The sequence below is a fragment of the Corvus moneduloides genome, chromosome 9 (assembly GCF_009650955.1).
Source record: "Corvus moneduloides isolate bCorMon1 chromosome 9, bCorMon1.pri, whole genome shotgun sequence".
Classification (NCBI taxonomy): domain Eukaryota; kingdom Metazoa; phylum Chordata; class Aves; order Passeriformes; family Corvidae; genus Corvus; species Corvus moneduloides.
The window spans coordinates 23,484,486-23,506,427 of NC_045484.1; the positions used below are offsets into that span (position 1 = coordinate 23,484,486).

The 21,942-nt window shown below is 39.0% G+C and overlaps 1 protein-coding gene across 7 annotated transcripts in view; it reads left to right on the top strand.

Moving 5' to 3' along the window:
- Positions 1-21,942, top strand: part of MAST2 (microtubule associated serine/threonine kinase 2) — a 188,620-nt gene that overhangs the window by 118,451 nt on the left and 48,227 nt on the right. For 5 of the 7 annotated variants that reach the window (XM_032117309.1, XM_032117303.1, XM_032117308.1 and 2 more), the window contains 5 exons: positions 3,753-3,844; positions 10,527-10,602; positions 13,066-13,086; positions 15,617-15,695; positions 20,970-21,124. In XM_032117309.1, the coding sequence (XP_031973200.1) occupies positions 3,753-3,844; positions 10,527-10,602; positions 13,066-13,086; positions 15,617-15,695; positions 20,970-21,124 (423 nt within the window). The remainder of the gene's footprint in view (positions 1-3,752; positions 3,845-10,526; positions 10,603-13,065; positions 13,087-15,616; positions 15,696-20,969; positions 21,125-21,942) is intronic. The other 2 variants (XM_032117304.1, XM_032117305.1) reach the window with 2 other exon arrangements.

A 21,942-nucleotide genomic window follows, 5' to 3' on the forward strand; every position in this document is an offset into this window, starting at 1 on the left:
GCAGCTGAAGAGCCGGGGGCTGCGTGCAGGTCACAGGTACTATGCCAAATGTGCTCAGAAATAACTCTGGGCAAGGGTGCTGGCTTGGGGGCACATTTCAGTGGGTCCAAAAGCAGTGTCCAGTTACCAGACCCACGTCCGATGTCCTGCGGTGTTCAGTTTCACGAACGCACTGGGGACACTTCAGTACACGTAACAAACGGTATTTTTACTGCAGGCAGAGAAGTTAATGTTAGAAATAGTAAAAGCTCTATTTCCATAGTGATGCAAAGGCATTGTTTCAACTGTTTCAATACAAAATATCCATTTTACTATGTGTTTTCAGAATTAAATCGAGGTGCTCCTGTGTTCTCACAGATTTCTAGACTCAGGTTTGGCAACGTGGTTGTTCGACCAGGGCAGGGAGGGCAGCACCTACAGAGCTCTCCAAGGGCTGGAGCTCAGCCCTACAGCTCTGGGCCCTACAGAAACTCTGCACTATTAAAATTGTGTTTTGCCTAAACTGGAAGACCTGGAGGGGATTTGCTCTCTGAAATTATGAAGTGGGATCTGAGGGGAAAAAAAAAAGGTTAACAAGACCCAAAGCAAATTGTGCGAGGAAAGGAGGCTCAGGGCAGGGCTCGCCTTGTGTTTAATGAAAACAGCAAAACTTCAGCTTATAAACAAATAATAATGCTTGAAATCTCTCTGGACTGGTTAAAAACTTGGTTTTTTTCTAGTTAAGAAGTAAGAGATGTATAGCCAACCTTTTCCCCCTTACTTTCTCCTTTTTTTCTTATGCAGATTGAATTAATTTTTGAGCAAAAAGACATACAGTATTGTTTTGAGAATTTGCGAACAGTAATAAATAATAATAATTAATACAATTTAAAGGATTAACTGTGTGATCTCCTCATTATCATTGGCCTGGTAGCTCAGTTTTGAGCCCAGCACTGTCTGTCTGGCTAAAATGCATCTTCCAGGAAATAATTTTTTCTTCAGTGGAACTGTTTCTGCCAACACTTAAATTGACTGGTTTGAATTTCTTTGGCACAAAGCCCTGCTTAAAGCCAGCTTTGTTTCTTTCATATTTAGCTGTTCTTTAGGAGGTGCTCAAATGCTGTCGTAGTGACTTGTTGGGGAAGAGGTCATCCCACTGAAGTCTGCATGTTACCTCCTCCCTTCACCCTTTTTTTGTGTTTCAGTGACTACCAGAACTTCATCACTCTAGTTCTGCATTTCCTCTAGGATTCCTAGATCGGTTAAAAGTTTTTTCTCTGTATGCAGGGAGCTCTCTTCAGCCAGTAGAGAGTATGATTGTACTTGTATATTTTTCTCAACTTATAACACAAATTTGAGAAGTTGGGTGTTGTGTTATCAGTCTTTGCGTTTAAGCTTTGCCTTAATGCCAACATACGTAAGTCATAGAAATGGCTAAACAGACCCAAGTGGTGTTTCTCTTTTGCAGATGAGAGATCCAGGAAAATTAAAAGTTATCCGATGTTGAGGGTGCAAAGAGAATAATGTTTTATTCCCAATTTGGGGCTAGGCTTTCACTCCAAACCATTCCCTCTTCTGAGTACATTTGTGTAAACCTGACCTATTTTAAGGGGTCTCAGCTGTTCTTGCTCTCCAGCCCCTTAACTCTTTCTCTTTTGGCTCCTTATCTTGGCAAAGACAGCAGAGAAAATGGGTTTGTAAAACTCTGTTCAATTGGGAAAACGCAGGCAAGCAGTTAAAAAGCTCTGAGTTTGGGACAGTTCCCTTCCCCTGTTATGCTGTGGTTTAAATATACCAAGTTTCCATAGCCAGCTCCAGACATTGCTGTGGTAAAGTGTGCTTTAGGAACTCTCTTTAGCAAAGAGATACAACTGTAGAGAATGGAGCTCTGTTTTCTCACTGTACTAGTGGTTTTTATTGAGCAAGATCTTAAATTCTTACATTGTATTTGATAGTAAAACCCAGGATTGTTTTTTATTTCTTACATAGTAACATATATTACACTAGAATACTCAGGAATTTCATGTTGCAAGAAAGATTTTGTGCTAATATAAACAATGATTATCTGGTATTAATGTTGGAATTGAGTATTCTGGGTTTTTTCAGCATTTACTGGAATAGCATAAGTGAAAACATGTTAAAAATATCCATGAACTGAGATTTTTAAGCTTCTTAAAATCAGGCTGTTAGTTTTTCCATGAGATGTGCACAATGGCAATCAGTTTTTGGATGGACTGTTGTTGAATAATACATGAATGTAAATGGAGATTGTATGGAATCAGTTGGATAATTTTGAGGAATGCTTTAAGTACACTAAAGAGCCTGAATAGCAGTTAATGGTGCTTCAACTTTATTACTGTTTATTATAGTTGGCAGTTCAGTTGTATTTTTTTCTGCATCAAGTTCTCCAGTTTCCTATAGAACAGCAATAAAATAAGCTTACAAATAATAATAGTCAGATGCACTGTATCCTGTGGCAGCGAAATACTTTTGCATTAAACTGTAGTTCTTGGCAGCCCGAGCGTGTTTATTGTTGGGCAGCTCCAGCAGATCAGTCAGTGCATGGAGGACCTGGCAGACGTCAGCAGTTGGGGTCTGCAAGCAAAGATGCTTTGCTTGTGCCTGGGGAACCCAGTGTGGAGCTTCACAGGGCACCCCTGGAGTGGGGCCAGCGAGCTCCTTGTTCAGCCTTTGCTCAACTTTCCCTGCTCCTGGCTATTCTCCCACCCCTATCAACACCAGTGGGATTCTAGTTACCTGTTTTGAGAACTGCTGAAGTAAGCAGGAATGTTTATGCCATGTAGGAAGCAAGCTGGAGGTACAATGAATAGATGTATGTAGCTGTAATACTTGGTCAGTTGTAAGATTTTGCTGGGAACTTCATTTATTCTGTTTAAACAACAGGAGAAGGGGCAATCACAAAGGGATTTAATTATCTAGTTGCTCTTCTTCACAGCTCCCATGATTTAAAAATGTTTCCCTTACCCATTGCGATTCCTTTTATCATCTTTAGAGCTAAATGTTTGCTACCAGCAGTCACAAGCTGGGAAGCAAATGGAGGACCATATCCTTCTCTTCATTTGGCTCGGTTCTGAAACTCCCACTAGGGAAAAAATAAACCTGAACTGTCCCGTAAGAAGTGTCACTTACCTTGCTGGAACAAAGTCATGGCAATGAGGGGAGTTGATGTGGTGGAGGTATGTCTGAAACTTGCTTTGCAGAGTTTTCCATTGGTATTGCCACGTGTTCACAAAGATTTTTGGATTTCAGGTTTTAAGTTTGATTAGTAATCCCACTCATCTGCTGGATTGTGCTAACACTTTGCTCTGTAATTTTAACTCTGCCCTAAGGAATATGCTCTGGTTCTCTTACAACCAAGCCAATAATTGTAACGGATTTATTTGCTAGGTTGGATATTGGTAAGAGTATCCAAAGCACTCTGGGGTGTTTTACATTGGTTTTTGCTTTTTGTGTGAGTTGTAAAGCATGAGTTGCACATAATCTGTGAATCAGGAATGAGTTACCAGCTATTTCCAGCAGCCTGTGCAGCAAATGCTTCCAGAATGTTGAAACACTTGCTGCTGACCAAGTACCTTTTGTCCCTGTACATTTCCTTCTTTGCAGGGTCACTACTGAGATCGAGAGTGTGAGAAAATACCACCCTAAATACTGAGAGATTCCTTTTCCTTACCTGAAAGAGATTCTGCAGGACCTGCCTCAAGGTGCAGTTGTCCATCTGACCATGCCTAATGGTTTATCTTTCTTGCTTTCAGCTGTCGGACAAGCAACAGGAAGAGTTTGATTGTAACATCCAGCACATCTCCAACTCTCCCGCGGCCGCATTCCCCTCTTCATGGACACGCAGGTAACTCCCTAGGACTGCTCTACCTGGGAATCATTAACATAAATGTCAGTAGTCATTGTAGTGAGTTTAAACATAGCGATAGCATCAAAATATGCCCTTTGGAAATTATTCTGACTGTAGTTTTTCACCTTCTCTAGCTTGTAAGAGGGTCCTTATAGTTTCAAGAAAAATGTTTTATGTTCTGCACTTTCTAGTTTGCTTCCGTATCCATCTCTTCCTGAGGGATTCAATCCTCTTACGTCCTGCAAAAGAGCCTGAGACAGAAAACAAAGCCAAATAAAATTAGATAAATACATCTAAGTAAATCTCTTGTTTTGAGTCTCTGAGCATGGTTAATTTGTGCCAGTGATTTAACTGCGTTCTCATGAGGAGGAACATCCTGCCTGTTTCCACGTGCCTCCGGCAGCCCGGCAGCTGTGCAGTGTGCCATCTTATGGTCTCTGTCTGCTACTCACAGCAACATGAAGTGTTTGGGAGTTTTATTTCTTTTTTACATTGCTGCCAATTTTACCATGGCAGCAACAGGGAAATGCTCGTTTCAGAGCTCATAAGCAGGGGCTTGTTAGTCATTGAAGTGAAGTGTGTGGAGATGTTCTTCCAATATAAAAAGAAGGAATAATTCTTCAGAAAGGGTCACACATGCAAAGTCAACAGCTTGCCTGAACAGCATGTTCCCTTGTTTTTGTTGCTGAGGGAGATAGGCGATGTGTGACGACTTTGTTTTTGCTTTTTTGCTTTTTCAAAATGCTAGAGAAGATGTTTGGGCTCCAGGTACGTCCCTGGTACGCACCAGTCAGTAGCATGAAACAGCTGGAACACTTGTGGCACATCATCCACAGTGGAGCCTCTCTGGAAACACATCTCTGCTGTGTGTAAGACAAGGAATGTTGTTTTCATTATAATCAGACTGTCTTCCTCCTACATGGCAGTATGTTCTGTAAATGCTTTCTGGAGACTGAAACTAAGGCAATGCTGAGAAAGAACAGCAAACTGATAGTAGCTCAGCTAGAAGGAGCCATCTGCTTCTATTTGCAGAGCTTTGCATCTCAAGAGGTGACATCCAACCTGTTGAAAGGAAAAAGGCCCAAAGTTATTGTACAGGGATGCCCATAAAAGCCTCATTCACTCTTAAGTTTTTGTAAAAATCTTCCACTTTCTTAGGATGCTATAAAAAGCCCAATGATGGAAAGCTAGGAAGATGCTTTAAGTACATTGTTATTCTAAAATGACCCATGATTTTCATATTAAAATGTTAACAAAATCTTATAGGTGGTATATTAAAACAATTTTCTACTTCAGAATCTGAAATAAAATGGAGGGCCAAAAATGTGTATAGGACCATCCCCTTTCACTTCAAACTCCCTTGTTGCTGTTGTGTGTGGTTATGGTAGTGATAACCTTGTAAAATTTAGTTTCAACAATGCATTTTTCTTGGTAGAGATTCTCCACTTAGTTACATTGTGCTTTTTGCTTTGAATTAATTTATGTGTTGGTTTCACTAAATTCTAAATTAGCTCTACAAGCCTTTAACTGAGAAAAAGAAATGTCCTTGCTTGGGGGATTGCAACAAGATATTGACATGATCATTGCTCAGAAAAGAAATGCAGAAATATTCCTAATAGAAACATGTATATTTTATTTTCTTTTGATTTGCTTTTCTCTTCTGTCTATTTAAAAAAATTAAGTTTCTTCTGGTGGTTTTGATGCTGTTTCAGGCTTTACAAGCTTATAATTTATTAGAATTTTGTGAGTATCTTCTAAAAGGAAGAGTGGTGTGCCACTTTACTTTTAGCAGTAATTGTCAAATATTTCCTTTTTTTCCCCGATGTTGCATATGGGATTTAAAATTATTAATTAAAAGGACATCCTTTGTTACCAGCAAGAGTAGCCAGTAGCGCATAGGAGGATAAATTAATTGTAATTTGAGTTCTCTACCAGTACTATATTTAGGAGTCTTCCTTGGGGGAAAAAAAAAATATTCAAAAGACAAAAGTAGATGAAATTTAGAGTAGAGTCACAAATATTTTCTTAAGAAATATCATATATGAGGAGTGAATTTGAGAACAGGCTGTGATATTTGTTTAGTATTTGAGGAGTATCTATCAATCTGTTTGTTCAGGCACACGCAGTGATAAGTTACTAAGAAATGCTGGTGCCTCTCCCCAGCCTCTTTTGTCTTGAACTTTCATCTTGTCTTCTTAATACTCATTCTGAACCTCTCCTGCAAATCAAAGGAACAGCAAGCATGCAGAGAAACCAGGGAGGCTTTCTAAAGTGTTTCTGTTCAGACACCACACTAAAATAAAGTCCTGTATGGCAGTAAAGTCAGGAGTTATTCTTCTGTACATGATGTAAAAGTCAGTGGGTGAGATCTAGGACAGTTGTCTTTCTGTCAGGCAAACCTACCTGCTCATGAACACTGATCCAGGCAGAGGGACTTACTATCTCAAAAGAGCATCCCAATAAGATGCCAGGCAGTTTCATACCCTAGAAAATTTAGAAGAAAAGTATTACTTAAAGAGCTCTCAACATTTGGGAAAGAAGTACATCCAAACGGTTTGAACCCTGCCATGAAATCACTTCTGAATGAAGAACATTTAAGTGTGCTAGTTCAGTTTTCAACTGCATGGAATAGCATTTTCCAGAATGAGCTGGTACCTTGGCATAAAGAGCTACAGCTTGTGGGGAAGTCACTCTGCTGGTTTAGTCTCCCAAACTTGTAGTGGCCAGTTTTAGGAATGCAAGTTCGAAAATTTTGCTTATATTCTAAATTCTTTTTGTTTAGAAATGAGAGGGGCAAGTAAAGAGGTACACATGTGTATTCCTTACATTTTTTTGTATTTCTTTGAATCCATTTTTTAAAATCTGAAAATTACAAAGAGGTTACACCATAAGGTTGATAACTAAGTTGCCATCAGATTATATTTTAAATCGAAAAACTTAAAATCAAAGAAGTAACATTATAATTTAGTAGTAAGGAGATAGGTACTTACAGCTGGAAAATCGAAGCTCAGGCTATTTTAAAATTGACTTTCCACAGCTGTAAGGTATCCAGGTTGCTCTCTGGCTTCCAGTGGAAGCGCTTGTCACTGCTGGGACCTTTGCCCTGCTCCTATCTGTAATGGCACACAGAGGGAGCTGCTCATATGCAGCACTGTGCTACTGAATTAAATGATTCTGCTCTTACACTGCAAGTTCAGTTCCACCTTCTGGCAGAAAAATGGCTGTTGCTGAGGTGTCTATTTATTTATTATTTTTAGAATGTGCAGAGTATGTAACATCCCACCCTAGATCCTGCCCTGGTTATCAAAGCTGAGGTTCATCAGCACGTCATGCCTGTGATCCTTGGGTGGTGTGAGAGCACCATGGCATTCATTGTTTATGAGACTCATTGTACACAGGGTGCTTTAAATGTTTTGCTCATTTTGAAATGTGTGTGCTGGAAGGCATCTAATTCTGTAGTGTGCATATGACCTTTGGCTGCTTGCTTTAATATTCAGCAAATAATTTGAATGTCCTGCATAGAAAACCACAAAAACTTTGCCTTTTGTATTTATTTGTTATTTTTTAATGGCTCTCAGAAGTATGGTTTTCAGTTTTACAGCATAGTTCTGTTGTGAGTTTTTGGACTCATAACCTATCTGATGAGTGTCATTCATGTTTGTAGGGGATAACTGAGACTGCCATTGCCTGTAAGGTCTGGTTTCATATTTTGAAGGTTGTGGATTTACAAATGCTTTGGCTGCATCCATCTTCCTGTGTCCGGAAGATGTAAAGGTTCCTGCCTGAATTATTGGCATTGGTGTAGCTGTGTTGATTTACCTAATGGACAATCATTCTGTGTAACAGCCTCCCTTGAGACAGAGGCATTTCAGGTTCAGTAGTAGCCAACTATAACCCTGGAGCAACAGGGGAATCTACCTTTGCTACGGAATAAATAGGGTTTCGATCAGCCTTGGTGAATGAGACCATTGCACTCAGGTTTCTCTTATTAAAATACCTTCATCTTGAGCAGATGCAGCAGTGCTGGGAAATTTTAGGGAAAGTAGTAATTCCCTGTCTCCCTGTTGTTGTTTTAAAAGCTTCACCCAGACTTGAATTGAGTAGAAAAACTAATTGCTTTTCATTCTAAAACTAGAAGCAAATCACAGGGGATCTAATTAAAATTCCAGTGTCTGAAAGGAAATATGCCGTATACATCTGAAAAAGTAGTTGCTCAAAAATTAGTAGTATCTCTGTACCACACAGTGCAGGCTCAGAAGAGTTTGAACACCCACATACTTAATTTCAAAATTCAAAAACTGTCATTACCCAATTTACTCAGTTATTCTGAAATTCTATTTTGATCATACCCCAGAAAGCTCAAAGATTGATGAAGATATAAAAAGGCAATGACAGTTTATTGCTTGTTTATAACAACAACTGAGATTTTTGTTCAAAACTGTCATCTTGACACAGTAGTGTTCATTGTCAGAAAAGCTTGAAAAATGAGAAGGCCAAGACCAAGGTTCTCACCAAAGCTGGCAGCCTTCCTTGTGCTGTTAGATCATCTGCATGACCATGGAAAGGCCTCACTCCCACTGCATCCTGAAATGCTCCTTCAGCTTTCTGCTAGCAAGTGGTTGGTGACCCTTACCCCAAGGCATGTGCTGCTACCAGGATGTGTGTGTTCATGCATGGCTCAGTTCTTCACTTTGGTGACTTCTTCAATCATCCTTGTAAGCTTGCAGTGCCTCCTAGACTGGGACTGTCAGACCTCTCCGTCTTCTTGTGGTTCAAAAGTAGCAAAACGGTTCAGATTTTTCGTTGTGACCATGAGAATTAAAATGAGTACAAGTTTAATAAATGAAAGCACTGAAAATTATTTAGCTATTGGTTTCTGATCACTCTCTCCCCTCTGTACTTGGGATGTACTGGGAATGGGTTAAACAGTATCCAGTTATGGATGAAGACTTGAATTGTGTCATATTAAACTGTGAACTCATTGTTAGTCTTAGCTAACAATGCGAAAGAAAACCAAGCCAAAGGAAAACAAACCTGTTGCTCAAACTCTTTGTTTTTAATTTAGTTTGCTCTTGATGAAGCAGATTGTGGAGTGGTCTGGAATTCACTTACATCTCCAGTTCTCTCATCACCCCATGACACATGTTACATCAGCCTGGGGCTGGTTTAATCTCAACCAGCTGCTGTTTTTCCCCTTGTGGACTTGCAGACCAGATGGAGTTTGCTGGCCTGTGCTGCACTGTGGCCATCCTCATACCCCAGGAGGTATCAGCCTGTTCCCCCTCTCCTCCTCCTCCTCCCTCCCTGCCCCAACACGTGCCAGGTGTGCACACCTTGCTCACAGAAGTTGTGCAGAGATGCTGCTGCAGACTTTTGTGACCTATTTCTAAGGCTGAAGTGTGAGGGAATGTTGCCTTCAACTGAGCTCCTGCTCAGTGGAACAGCAAAGGTGTGTGGATAACTTGGATTGAAATTAATGGAGCTTAATTATAAACTTCAGTAGGTTGCTGGATGGGACTGTAACTGCAAAATCACTGCTGCCCTGTGGGGCAAACTGGGCAACTCAAGCCTCTGAAACAGAGACAAGTCCTTTGCATATGACTCATACTTGAGTTTTCAACATGGCTTTTAAAATAAAACCATTTTATATGGGATCTAAATTTAAAACCATTTCTGATGTACCTTGCAGTGTATTGCTTTTCTAGAATCTATTTCATTTTCATGGTCTTATTTTAGTGCTATATTGTTGTCTTTGCACAAAAAAATTGCTGTTGACACATGTTTGCTGTGTATAGTTTCTCTTCTGTGCCCATATTAATGATCAGAAAAAGCAAACCACTTCATGCCCAATAGAATGCACACTCACTGATGTGAAGCTTGCGAATTCATCCATAACTTCCAAACATTTCTGTAGTTAGTTTGTAAATGATCCTGGCTTTCAGAAAGGCTTTCTGTGTGATGGTTGCTTTTTACTTTGGAATAAAATACATTGCAATAAACCACTCACCATGCTTAAACACCGTGTGACAAAGCCCAGAGGAAAAACACTCGTGCCAGGAGAAAACTAAGTGTTTTTTCTTCCTTTCTGTATAGTTTCCCTGGTACTTTCATTTTCATGGTAAAAGTACTATTTCAGAAAAGTGGTAGTTAGTGTGACTACGAATAGATTTTAGCCAAATCATCTTACATATACATAGTCCTTTTATTATCATGGGCAGTTCTCATGGTGTGTCTTTTTTTTTCCTCAGTGGATTTTACATTCAACCTTGGCATGTATTAGGAAGAAAAGTTTTCTTACTGTTTATTATTCCTGAAACTCTCATCAGTGTCATTTCCAACTCAGGTTTTTCATTGACAAGTGTTAGGAAAAGCTTGTAGATAAAAATTATTGCAAAATATTAGAAGACTCTGTTGTCTATGGGTGGTACATTACTTACCTGAAAGTAGGAAGTGAAACACACCCTTTAAATTATTTTAAAAGGAGGAAAACTACCGGTACATCTGTGTCAGAACATTTCTTTAGCAAACTAATGCTCAAAGCTCAAAGACTCAAAGACCCATATTTCCAATTATTTGTGACTTGCAGTTGAAAGTCTTTCAGAACACTGAAAACTGACTCCATTTGTTGCAAATGCAAATGAAATGGTTTTGAACTGTTAATTTTTGTTTTCTTAAACAGGTAGCAGCCCCTTGGACAGTCCCAGGAACTTCTCTCCAAATGCACCTGCTCATTTTTCCTTTGTTCCTGCCCGAAGGTAAGGGAAGATCTATTCTCTCTGGGCTGGCAAGCAAATAGTCTATACACTTTATTTACAAATGGCCTATGGGTTAGAACATTTTTGATTGTGTTTTACTTTCTTTGATGTTTACAATTTTATTTGATTTTAATCCTTGTGGATTACATCTTGGCAGCACCAGAAAGTATTAGGTACTTTTTAGACCTAGAAAAAAGATAAAGTAAATTAAGTAGTTAATGCTGCCTAGGGAAGGGACAACGTTCTCCCAGAAGGATGACGTGTAGGGCATGTGATATGACAAATAATTTAGTCACAGTGACATTAAAGCCAGCCATGATTAGGTAATTGTGACTTAGTTGTAGTCCTAGATGTTGCTCTCACTGAGGTGCTATGTGCTGATCTTCTTTGCTATGTCTGCACAAAGATATAAACATACCTTAAATTAGGTGTGCACAGCTCTGTGCCTTCATTCCCTCCCTTCTCACTTGTAGTGACTCTAGAGTTTTCTCTGCTTTCTTGGGCATTGCTGTCAAGAGAACATTACTGCTCTAATGAGGAAAATAGCTGATAATTGAAATTGCAAGTCTACAAGAACCTCTAGAAGAGCAGCACTGAGAGACCCAAATGTGAAGCTGTCATCTGTCCTGCAGCAAGTGCTGGACAGGTGCTGGTCATGCGGTGTACCAAACTGCTGGAAAGAAATCTGATACTGCAGTGGTGGATTTAGTGTTAGCAATAGGATAGAAAGAATAGAGACAGCTGGGAAAAGCAGAAAAATGGTGATTTGAATACTGAATCTCAGCAGGCAGGCAGAAATGGATAGTGATACAGAAAGGTAAGTTTTGTGAGAAAGAAAGAGCAGGGAAATTAGAGAGCTCCTAAGCAGGGTTTGTGCACAGGAGGTGGGTTATTAGATTCAAGTGTGAGGAGAGTATTTTGGATTTGTTAAACTCTGCCTTGGCTGAAAAAACCCCAATCTGTGTTCAAATGATTTGAGGATGGGAAATGTGTGATCATCCTGAGAGGAAGTAAGTTTTCTGAGAATGACAGATTTAACTTGAGGACTAGTTAGAAAAAAAAAGTCTCAAAACTTCAAAGAAGAATAAAGGGTTGGAATTTGATGGAATAAGGTACACCCTTTATCTGAATGGCAGGAAAACCCTGGAGCATTTCTCCATTGAGGTGATTTGCTAGAAGACCTGGTGTCCTTGAATTCTGTTTGAAGTAGACTTTGGTCTTCTGGTCTTACATAAGAAAAAGCTTTTTAATAGCACGTGAAATATAAGACACTGGATATATATTTTCCTGTGGCCTCAGAAGGAAAATAAGTGCTTTACCTGCTGGTAAAACAATTCAAGTAGACTCCTCCACCTTTGTTTTTAAAGCCTGACCTGGGTGTATTCAATAATCTCTGTTGAAATCAACCAAACTTGTACCAGTTTTCACAGTATCTGGAGTATCTCACAGGAGTTCTGGGTCCTAGAACATGGCAGAATATTTGCAGCAGAAACCATTGTCAAAACTTAGCATAACTTGTCAACATCATGTTTCAACTTGCTGCTTCAGTACCATGGCTTTCTAAAAGTTCAGACAGCAAATGCATGTTTTAATAATAAAACTCTGAAAAGTACCCTTTCATACTTTTATGTTTTTTAAATCTAATTTTTAAAGGACTACGTGAATAAAGGTTAAGCCTGTCCTATTGAGTTCAGTGGTTCATTTTACAGTATGCATGTTCCTCTCTATACTTTTTCTGCCAGGGAAAAGAACACTTAAGCACAGCTTGTTTTAGAAACCTGTTTCTATTTTCTACTTGCATTACACCCTGAATAGCCATGCGAGCAGTAACAACAGATCCATGCTAGATTACCCCATGCTGGTCTCAGAATAACTTCTATGTGATGGAATTAAGGAATTGCAAGTGTGGTGCCAGAGAAATGGATATTGCACAGTACCCTTTTTGTTGACATTGTGTGGGGCTTAAGAGATGGCCCTTAGCTCATTTCCTGCCATTGCCATCACAGGAATTACTTGTTGCTGATTTTCTGCCTTTTATTAGTGGGGTAATTTCTTCATTTATTATCCTGTTTGGACATCATTTGTGATTTCCATTCTTTCATTATAGCCCTGTGATGAGTTTTTTCTTGAGATGGAGTAGGAAACTTGTTTGGAAAACTTGTGTTATTGTAAAGCCACTGCAATTTACTGCAAGATTGTCCTTAGTCTGACTTGTGATTAACCATAAATCCCTGTTAGATACCCTTTCAATGGCTATGTCATAGCCACAGCACTGGCAGGAATCCTCCTGATGGAATAAGGAAATGTGTGGTTGAAACCACTGCAATGGTTAATTCTGCTCATACTCACTAAAACTGATCTTGGAGGAATACCACTAACAGAAGATGAACGTTGTTTTCAGAAATCACATGCATCTTTTACTTCTCTCTCTCTCATAACTATTGTACAATTTTTTCCACACAGCCATGGACACAGAGCAGACAGGTAACGTGTATCCCATTGCTGCTGTTTGTGTGTGTGTGTGAGCTGTGCTTCTGTGCAGCTGAGCACGTGTCCCTAACAAGTTCATGCTGTAACAACCCCATTTAAGCATTCAGCTTCTAGTCTTTGTAATAGAAACAGAAAATCTTTACACTTTGGCTTAAAATGATAAACAGGTAGCGCTCTGGAGAAGATGTGTTGTTTTTCTAACTCCTTCTTGTTTGAAATTGATCTGCTTCTTCATGAAATAGCATTTAGCTGCCATAAAAACACCTCCTTAATTAACTAATTAAAATGTCATTTTAGAGGCAAAATTTGTTGTTTGCATGTCTTTGTTGTGCTAGCAAAGTGTCTATAATAAATAAAAAACCTAAAGATTTCATTCCAAGTGTCTTATGCTGAAGTAATACTGCATGTTGTCTCTAAAAATATGTTTATTAACAAAACACTGAAGTAGCTTTGAAATGTTTTGCATAAATGCAGGAGGAATTTGCTTTAAAAGTCTTTTTCCCTTCCTTTGATTTGAAAGATTTTCACTCTTGTCCCACTTCTTTCTGCTAGAGAAGAGCTGATATGTGTGTCCTGACTGCTTAGCACATTGCTTGCCTTGATTGCATCAGCAGAAAATAGCCCAAGCATGAAGGGGTGTGCTGGAATTTTCTAATTGAGAAAGATATTTTCTTTTAACTTGGTCAAAATGAAAATTCTGAAGTTATTTCAATACATCATTTAGGTAATTCAGTAAAAAAAAAAATGAAGCTTTTCTTTTGCAAGAAATGAGTGACTTGTGCAGCAAGAAACAGAATGTTTTGCTTTGGAACTGAGGATCCAAAGTGAGGTTGAATCATTGAGCTAAATATTTCCCCAGTGCCTCTGTATGTTACAAGAAGCTCAGTGAAGATCATTAAATTTTGGTGTTCAATCCCTTACCACAGCCTGCAACAACTTTGTAATGCTGATAGTTGTTTTTCAGGGTTGAGAAAGGAATTCCATTTCACTTGAAATTATTTTGAGATTGTTCTTTTACATTTAATTGTCTTGCCAGGGAAAACATCACCTGTGGCTAAATGGGGTTTAGCTGTAACATACGCATGCAATAAAAATCTGCATTACAGACTTACTATTTTTTTTAATGCATGAAGCACGAGTCTTTTAAAAACTCTGTTGACATAATATTCTTTCAGTGATGTGGAACAGTGAGTTTATTTCCCTCTCATTCTAAGATGGATGGCAAAGAGTGGTGTCTATCAGTGCCTGAAAATAAAAGGAACTAGAGCTGGAAAAACTGTAAACAGGGGTTTTTGTCTTGGTGGGCACTGAAAGTTTTTCTGGAGATGAGGCTTCATGGGTATGGGTGGTGGGATGAGAAATACTACAGTGAAGATAACAGTTGAGGTTTTTATAATCACTGTTTCAAACCTGTACCAAACATCCTATTTTATAATGCACTTGCATAAATTCACTGTATCTGTGTGAACCAGTCCCCCCATCCCCCCCATCATTCCAAAGCAGGTTAGAACTGTTCTAATTCAGCTTCATGTTATGACCAGTTACTGATACTCTGCTGCAAGAAAAAGCCCAAGCAAATGGAAACTGATGTGAGGAAGACTTTATAACGCCCATCCCATTGTGCAACAAGACATGGTTGTCCATTTTAAGGACACAAAATGTGGGAAAATAGATCAGGGACAGAAAAAGTGCTGTGAGACTGACCTGAATGTTCAGTTTTCATCCTCACTGAGATTGGGTTTGGGGGAAGAAGAGGGTTTCAAGGAGGGCAACACTGATTCTTCTCAAAGCTTTTGTGTAGTTCCTCAATTCCTCAGTTTTGACATTGGCAAAACAAGACGTTTCTGCAATATCTCCACAGTGTTTTGGATGTTTTCCCTGAGGGACATGTTTATTTGGCTACAGTAGGGAAATAACTACTAGTGTTACACTGACTGGAGGAGAAAGGACCCTAGGTGAGCTTTCTGTGATTTACATCTGTATTTCGAGTGGGCCCCTTGGCTCTGTTCCTATCTGCTGTTGTGGGTTTAATTTCTCAGGCGTGCCAAGCAATGTGCTGGGCAGAATGCCCTCTGAGAAGGTAAACAAATTAATCTGCTTTCAGCTGATTCTTGATCTAATGTGATTTTTTTGTCCTCAATCTGAATCTTCATTTGCAAGACAAGGAGCTGCGTAAGTATGTTAGGCGTGAGTGTCTTTTTCAAAGAAGTTTGCAAGGAGCTGTTTTTATTTCTCTGTTACAGAAACTCCAAGTTTTGTACAGCTAAAAAGCATCTACTTAATGCAGGATTCTGGTGCCCCTTTGCTTTATCTTTTCCAAGGTCACCTAGTTTCGCTTTTCAAACTTACTCTAACTGTTTTTCCACAAATGTGATTGTAAATAGGATACCTGATTTATCTGAATAACTCAAGACATTAATAAAAGCATGATGTTAGGAGATATGGAAGAGAAAATTGCTTATTTCTCTCAAGAATTAGCCACAATGTGTTCCTGACTGTAATTTCCCTCACGTCTTTTCCCCAGAACGGATGGACGCCGCTGGTCCTTGGCCTCCCTTCCTTCATCTGGATATGGAACAAACACTCCCAGTTCAACAGTTTCAGTAAGTGACACAGACTTTTCCAAGCAATTCAGTTTGTACAAATACACCCTAACAAATCAGCTTTTGAGTCTCTACTAAAATACTGGATCTTTCTTCATTGTTTTGCTAACATTATTTAATATACTAATTATTTTTAAAATTATTTTAGTTATTGGTTCTGCTGCTTTTTCCCCTCCATTTCCCAGCTCCTATCATCTTGCAGTTTGCCTTTAGCATTGGTGAAATCCCAGTGCAGCACTTGGCTCGAGCAATCATTTGAAAGGCACAAAGTCTCCAAAGTGGCAGGACTCAGAGATAGTGCATAAATACCTTCCAGCTCTCAGCTTTTTGTAACTGGGAAATGAAACTCCTGTCTGCTTTCAAGTACTTAGTCTGAAAACCTCTGCTATCAGGCTAGCAGAAAGAAAAACTGATAAGCCACATCTGTTATTCAACTCCAATAATTTGAACCTCCTAATGAAGCTTTTCAGTTCTTACAGCCATCATTAGAAAGGCTGGTTGCAGTGTGCTTGAGTTCTGTCAGTAATACCACTAAGCTGGCAGCACCACGTTAACCCTCGTAACTCTTGACATGCTTCCTAAAATGAGTCTCACTCTTTAGTTTAGGTCAGCTGGGTGTTGTGGTTATCCACGAGAACCTTGCAAAGACAAGCATAGAAACATTAGGACTCTAAAGGCTGCCAGTACAGACTTAATGTAACATGCTTTAGTATGTGTGTTATGGTGTCTTCAACTGTGTGGTAACAAATCACTGCCTCTTTCCATAATACCGATCACTTGGTTTTGTATGAATTATTTAGACTATGTTCCTAATAATAAACACCTTCATTAATTAGGACTCAGTACTCCACGTTATGCAGATCTTACTCTGTATCATTGTTTACCTTGTGAACTGTTCTAAGTTCATCCATAAGCTTTCTAGTGCCTCTCAAATACATTTATCAGTTTCTTTGGAGGTGAGTGTTAAATGCAGTCTATATAGAAAGAGAAGAAATTGGGGTCAAAAGTTTCCTATTAGTGTGAATTGATATGATTAAAATCTGATTTTGCAATGTTAATCTTATCTCTATAACTTCATTTGTTCAGACACATTCTTGCAAACTCTAGTTCACGCAATTTCTATCATTAGTTATCTTTTGAACTTCAAAAAGTTTTTTCTTGTTGAATTTGGGGGTTTTTTTGTCTCCTTAGAAGGCAGATGACTCGATTTCAGTATGCACACAGATATGTGGGTAGTAGCACAGAAAAATGTAGTAGGATTCATTATCAACATGAAAAAGATGTCCCTGGTTTCACTGCCACACATTATTATATACTGAAGTATCTAAGAGCAGCTGTTAAAAAGGGGCTCTGCTTTTGCCTTTATAGTCTTAGGCGAGATGTTCATGGGCATACGTCATGTCTAAGTCCTCTTCTGGGAGCAAGCTATGGAGCGTGGAGCAAGTACAGTTACTTTCCGTATGGATGGCATCCAAATAGTTTGATCATTGGTAGTCACTGTGACAGCTTCCCATTTGCTTGTGAGAATGACACCTTTGGAAGCCAAATTGCAGTTTTTCAAGAGTTTGTAGTTTGACCAGCCTTCAGGTGTATGTCCATGGAGAGAGCAAAAGTAACAGCACCAAAAATCTCTTGGAAGTATCAATTCTTGCTTTGAAATCAAGGCTACTTTTAGAAAGTTCTCAGCTTTCTGGCATGGGAAATAAAGCATATTTGTCTCTTGTCATGTTCCCAGAAATAGACAGATCATTTTGATTGATGTTTTCCCATAAGAAAACAAACAAACAATCCAACAAATCTGAGATAGACATGTCACATAGAAAGCATCAGTTCAAATGGTAATTTTTTGAAGTGTGAGTAATAGGGAAGTGTAATGAGAAGCATAAAGTGATGTGGACCTGAATTCACCTTCCTGCAGGAAATAGGTTGAAACATGTAATTCCAAGAGCTTTATTCTTTTTTCATAAATGACTGAGTTTCTCATCTCTGGTCCTTTTGCTGGTTCAGTGGTACAATCTAGAGAGACATTGAAATGGGCTGTTTAGTAAGTAGTGATGCAATTGTTGGAGGTATTAAACCTGGGATTACATTTCTAAGCCAATCCTATTATCACAGCATTTCACAGATTAGAATTAATTTGAACTGATCTGAGTAACACCTTAAAGTTGATAAGCAGTGTTATTCCTGCGTAGACTTTGAAACTGAAGTAAGAGGTAGTGAAGGGGCTTGTCAAAAGGACACAATGAATTAGTGTAGAATTAAATTCATAGCTGCAGATATGAATTTAACAGAAGTTTGAGCTTCCATTTCATAAGATCAGTCCTCAAGATTACGTTTCTTTCTCAAGCAAGATAGTAGGAAGCCAGTAGACATCCCTTCTGGTGTTTGTGTCAGTGGGAAATGAAACAGCAAGAAGGGCAGTGTCTGTTCTATATCCTGCTGGTTGAGTTTTGTATGAGAGCAAGAGCTGACCCTCATCTCTGTGGTCATAGATCACCTGCTCTACCAACCTACTGAACAAACCAAGGCATTTACCTAGTCTAAGGTCAGTGAGAACCTGTAGATTCTGCTTTATTTTTTGCTTCCAAATGAGGTATGACACTTAAATAAAAGACAAACCACATTTGCCCTTTCCATACAAATAATGAAGACCAGATGTATCGTCAAACCAACACTGAAAAAGCTGGAGAAGACCTTTCAAGTTAGGTGAACATAAAATAATTGGTTAGATGGGCCAATATACAATTATTTTTAAGCAGTTAATCTGCTATTCATTTTTTAGATGGAGAGTTAGTTTATAAGCAACTGTAGTATAGCTTGGTTTTTTTTTACTGGAAAAGAGTTGGCTAATTCTGCATCTGTAATTAAGACACCGGGGGATATTTGTATTAGTCTGCTGCAAATATTGAGTACTGTGATGTGATTACCTGAAAATCAATACTTCAGAAGTGTTTCAATTTTCTTTCATGCTTTTTCATTGAAAGGTTGTATGCCTTAATACTGCTAGAGAAGCCCTTGGCAGGGAAAAGTCCATGGTCTTTATCTTCAGGGCTTTCATTAGTTACTCTCTGGAATTCTAAACTTCGTGATCTGATTTCTTTTAGGGAGAGGAAGTGAAGGGAGGATTTTTTTGGGCTGTCCATGGGTTGACTAGCACGGCTTCCCCAGTGATTTTTCTGTTGGGAAACATAAAGTTTTTTAATGGTTTTTCTAGATTATAAGTTTTGATTTTTCTTTTTTCTAATTCAAGTAACTATGTGCTAACCTTCCTTAATTCATTTTGAATCAGACATGTATTTGCAATGCCAGAACTTTGGTATCTGCTAATGCAGGTTTGTAAGATGAAGTCTTTAGTACTTCCTGCTCTGCTGCTGGATCTGTATTATTCACCATGGATGAGATTTCAGCTGCCACGTAACTTTTCCTTTGAGGATTTTTCATAGGCAAGTTCTTCTTCCTGCTCCTTGTATTGTTTGAGATACAAAGAAAGACATCAAAGAAATCTCTGAAAATCAAAACAGGACCTGCATAATTCTGTACTTAACGGAGACAATAGTCACTGTATTTGGCATAAACAGTTTGAGCAGAACAGCTGTGGGCAAAGGGGCAAATACCCACACTCTGTCTTGGCTTCAGTGTGGGATAGACCAGTGCAAGCTGATACACTACCTGTGTAATCATCAGTGTGTGCACACTGGGCTGGAAGTGACTTCCCAGCATGATCCCTCCACCTAGACCTGCCTGAAAGAAAACGTTGGAAGTGGTTGGTGGCTTCCAGTTCCAGGCACGCTTGGGAAGTTTGTGCACATCCCAAGGCTTTCAAGGGGGTTCTTTTCTGTAAATGTCTCTGTGCAGTGCAGTGGAAGCGGATCTGGGATCTGGAGCCAATTAAATTTTTATCTAAGAATAGGATCTTTAGGTTTACAGGTTTTTATATCACCTGATTTTATGTTGCTTACAATACTTAGAATAATTGCACCATTTGACCAGATGCATTCTACGTGACTTGTTTATCTCAGATTTGTTGGTTGATTGGGTTTTTTCCCTCAGAAAATGTCAATCCAAATCATCTAGCTATATGGCAAGAGACAGATATGTCTTCTTTCCCATGCTCGGTGAGTTAAAACTTGGTCATGTGTTATATCATATATAATTCCCTCCTACCAATACTTCTGGTACTGGCATGTGGTGCTTCCAGTCTGAGTGAGTGTTACTGTAGCAAAAGGAAAAGTTCTTCTGCTGGAACAGTGTACATAATTCATTTCATCAGATAATAAGGAGCTGTGGAACTTAGGTCAGGGTGATTCTTTTAATAAGGCCCACTGGTGTTGTTCAGTGCTACTCTGATTATTCAGCACCTTTTCTTTTCCTTTTTCCCTTTTGTTTTGAAAGAGAATTTATAATTTCTCTTTATGTAATTTATTTTCTTACTTCTGTGAAATGGAAAGGGGCATTGAAGAATCATGCACACAAAAAATACGTTTGTTAGCTGACCTTCAGCTTTTTCTCCTGGAACGTCCAACTTTGATGTTATTAGCATTTGCCACAAATATTTGTTTTAATCTCAGGTTTTATGAGATCCACGAATTAAAACAGCTTCATGTCTATTACTATCACAGGACATGTGTCATATAAATGCATCAACTTATTTACAGAAGAATAAGCTGTTTAACTCAATAACAAGAAACTCTGTTAATCTTAAAGTCAGATACTTTACTTTATTATTGCCTCCCTGGTTAGAGAAGAAGCCTGATGGGTAATGAAAAGGAGAAATAAAATCCTGACCATTTACAATAGCGATTTCCAATGAGAGCCAATAACCAGCAGAAAACTCTTAGGTCTACACAGCTCCATAGCATTCTGCATGCCAGTGAAACTCCTGAGCTAAGAGAGCATGAGGGAAAAGGAAAGAAAGTTGCTCACCACTCCAGGAACCTCCTTGTCCTTTCCTGAGTAGTGCTGGTACTCACATGTCTTCCTTTCTGTCTCCTGATAGTAAATTATCTGCATGATCAAATGTACTGGTTCCAGAATCAGATGCAGTGGTTCTCTAGCCCTCTCCCAAAGTTTTCCTGATCTCACCAGCTCTGTCATTGAATGTAAGGGTTGGCTTAGCCTAATGATTATAATAAGAGAGGCACCTGGTCTGATAAATAGCTTTCTTTTCCGCTGGAGTGCGCAGTGTCTGGCAGAATCCGTTCCTCTTCCATTCATTAGCTGACCCCTATGCATGCGTTTAGTGCATTTCTTTTCTGTATTTTTTTCTGTACTCAGTCATCATGCTCATCTCAGGAGAAGCTGCACCAGCTGCCCTTTCAGCCCACGGCAGATGAACTTCATTTCCTGACAAAGCATTTCAGTACTGAGAGCATCACTGATGAGGAAGGGCGCCATTCGCCAGCCTTGAGACCTCGGTCTCGCAGTCTGAGGTGAGCTTTGGATTGTTTCCTGACTCTTTAAGATGTTGGACACATGTATTGCATTTCTTTATGTGCTTTGAGATCTAAGAATTGTCATTTGTAGTTGCTTCGTTACATGTTTTTTGAAACTATTTGAATCAACATTTAACTCACCTCACCTGATCAGAAAGGATTTTTTTTCTCACATTTGATGCTGAGGTTTTGGATTGCGAAGTGGTTGGTATACTCTGCTTTTGTATTTTCACAGTAACTCTATGAAAACACGATCCACAAGTGTCTCAAACTAAATGCATAGGATGTAGATTTCCTTTAGTGAAGTTTCTTCTCAGAATTTTGCTACAGTAACATAAGGATGTGGTTATAACCACTTTTAATAACTTTTCTGACAGTGTTTCTGAAGGGGTATGAAAACCAGAATAGATAAAGTCAAAAGCTTAAATGGAATTGCACCCCAGAGCAGTTTTGTAACAGCGCTGAAAACATTTCTCCTGCTTTAGTAGTTGAATAATTTTACTGTTGCTTCAGAGAACTGGTTGTTCAAAGATAACTATCCAGGATTATTTTCTTCTATAGTAGGTTTTTCCATACATAAAACCAGAAACAACTAGAATTTCATCTTTCACAGAATTACAGAAGGGCTGAGGTTGGAAGGGGTATCTTGAGGTCATCGTGTCCAAAGCCCTATTCAAGGAGACTGCCCAGGATCATGTCCATATGGCTTTTGAATATCTCCAAGGACAAAGATTCCTCAAACTCTCTGGGCAGTCATTCTTGCAGATCTCTAACAATTATGTGGAATAAATCCACAAACATTTTGTGTCATGGCA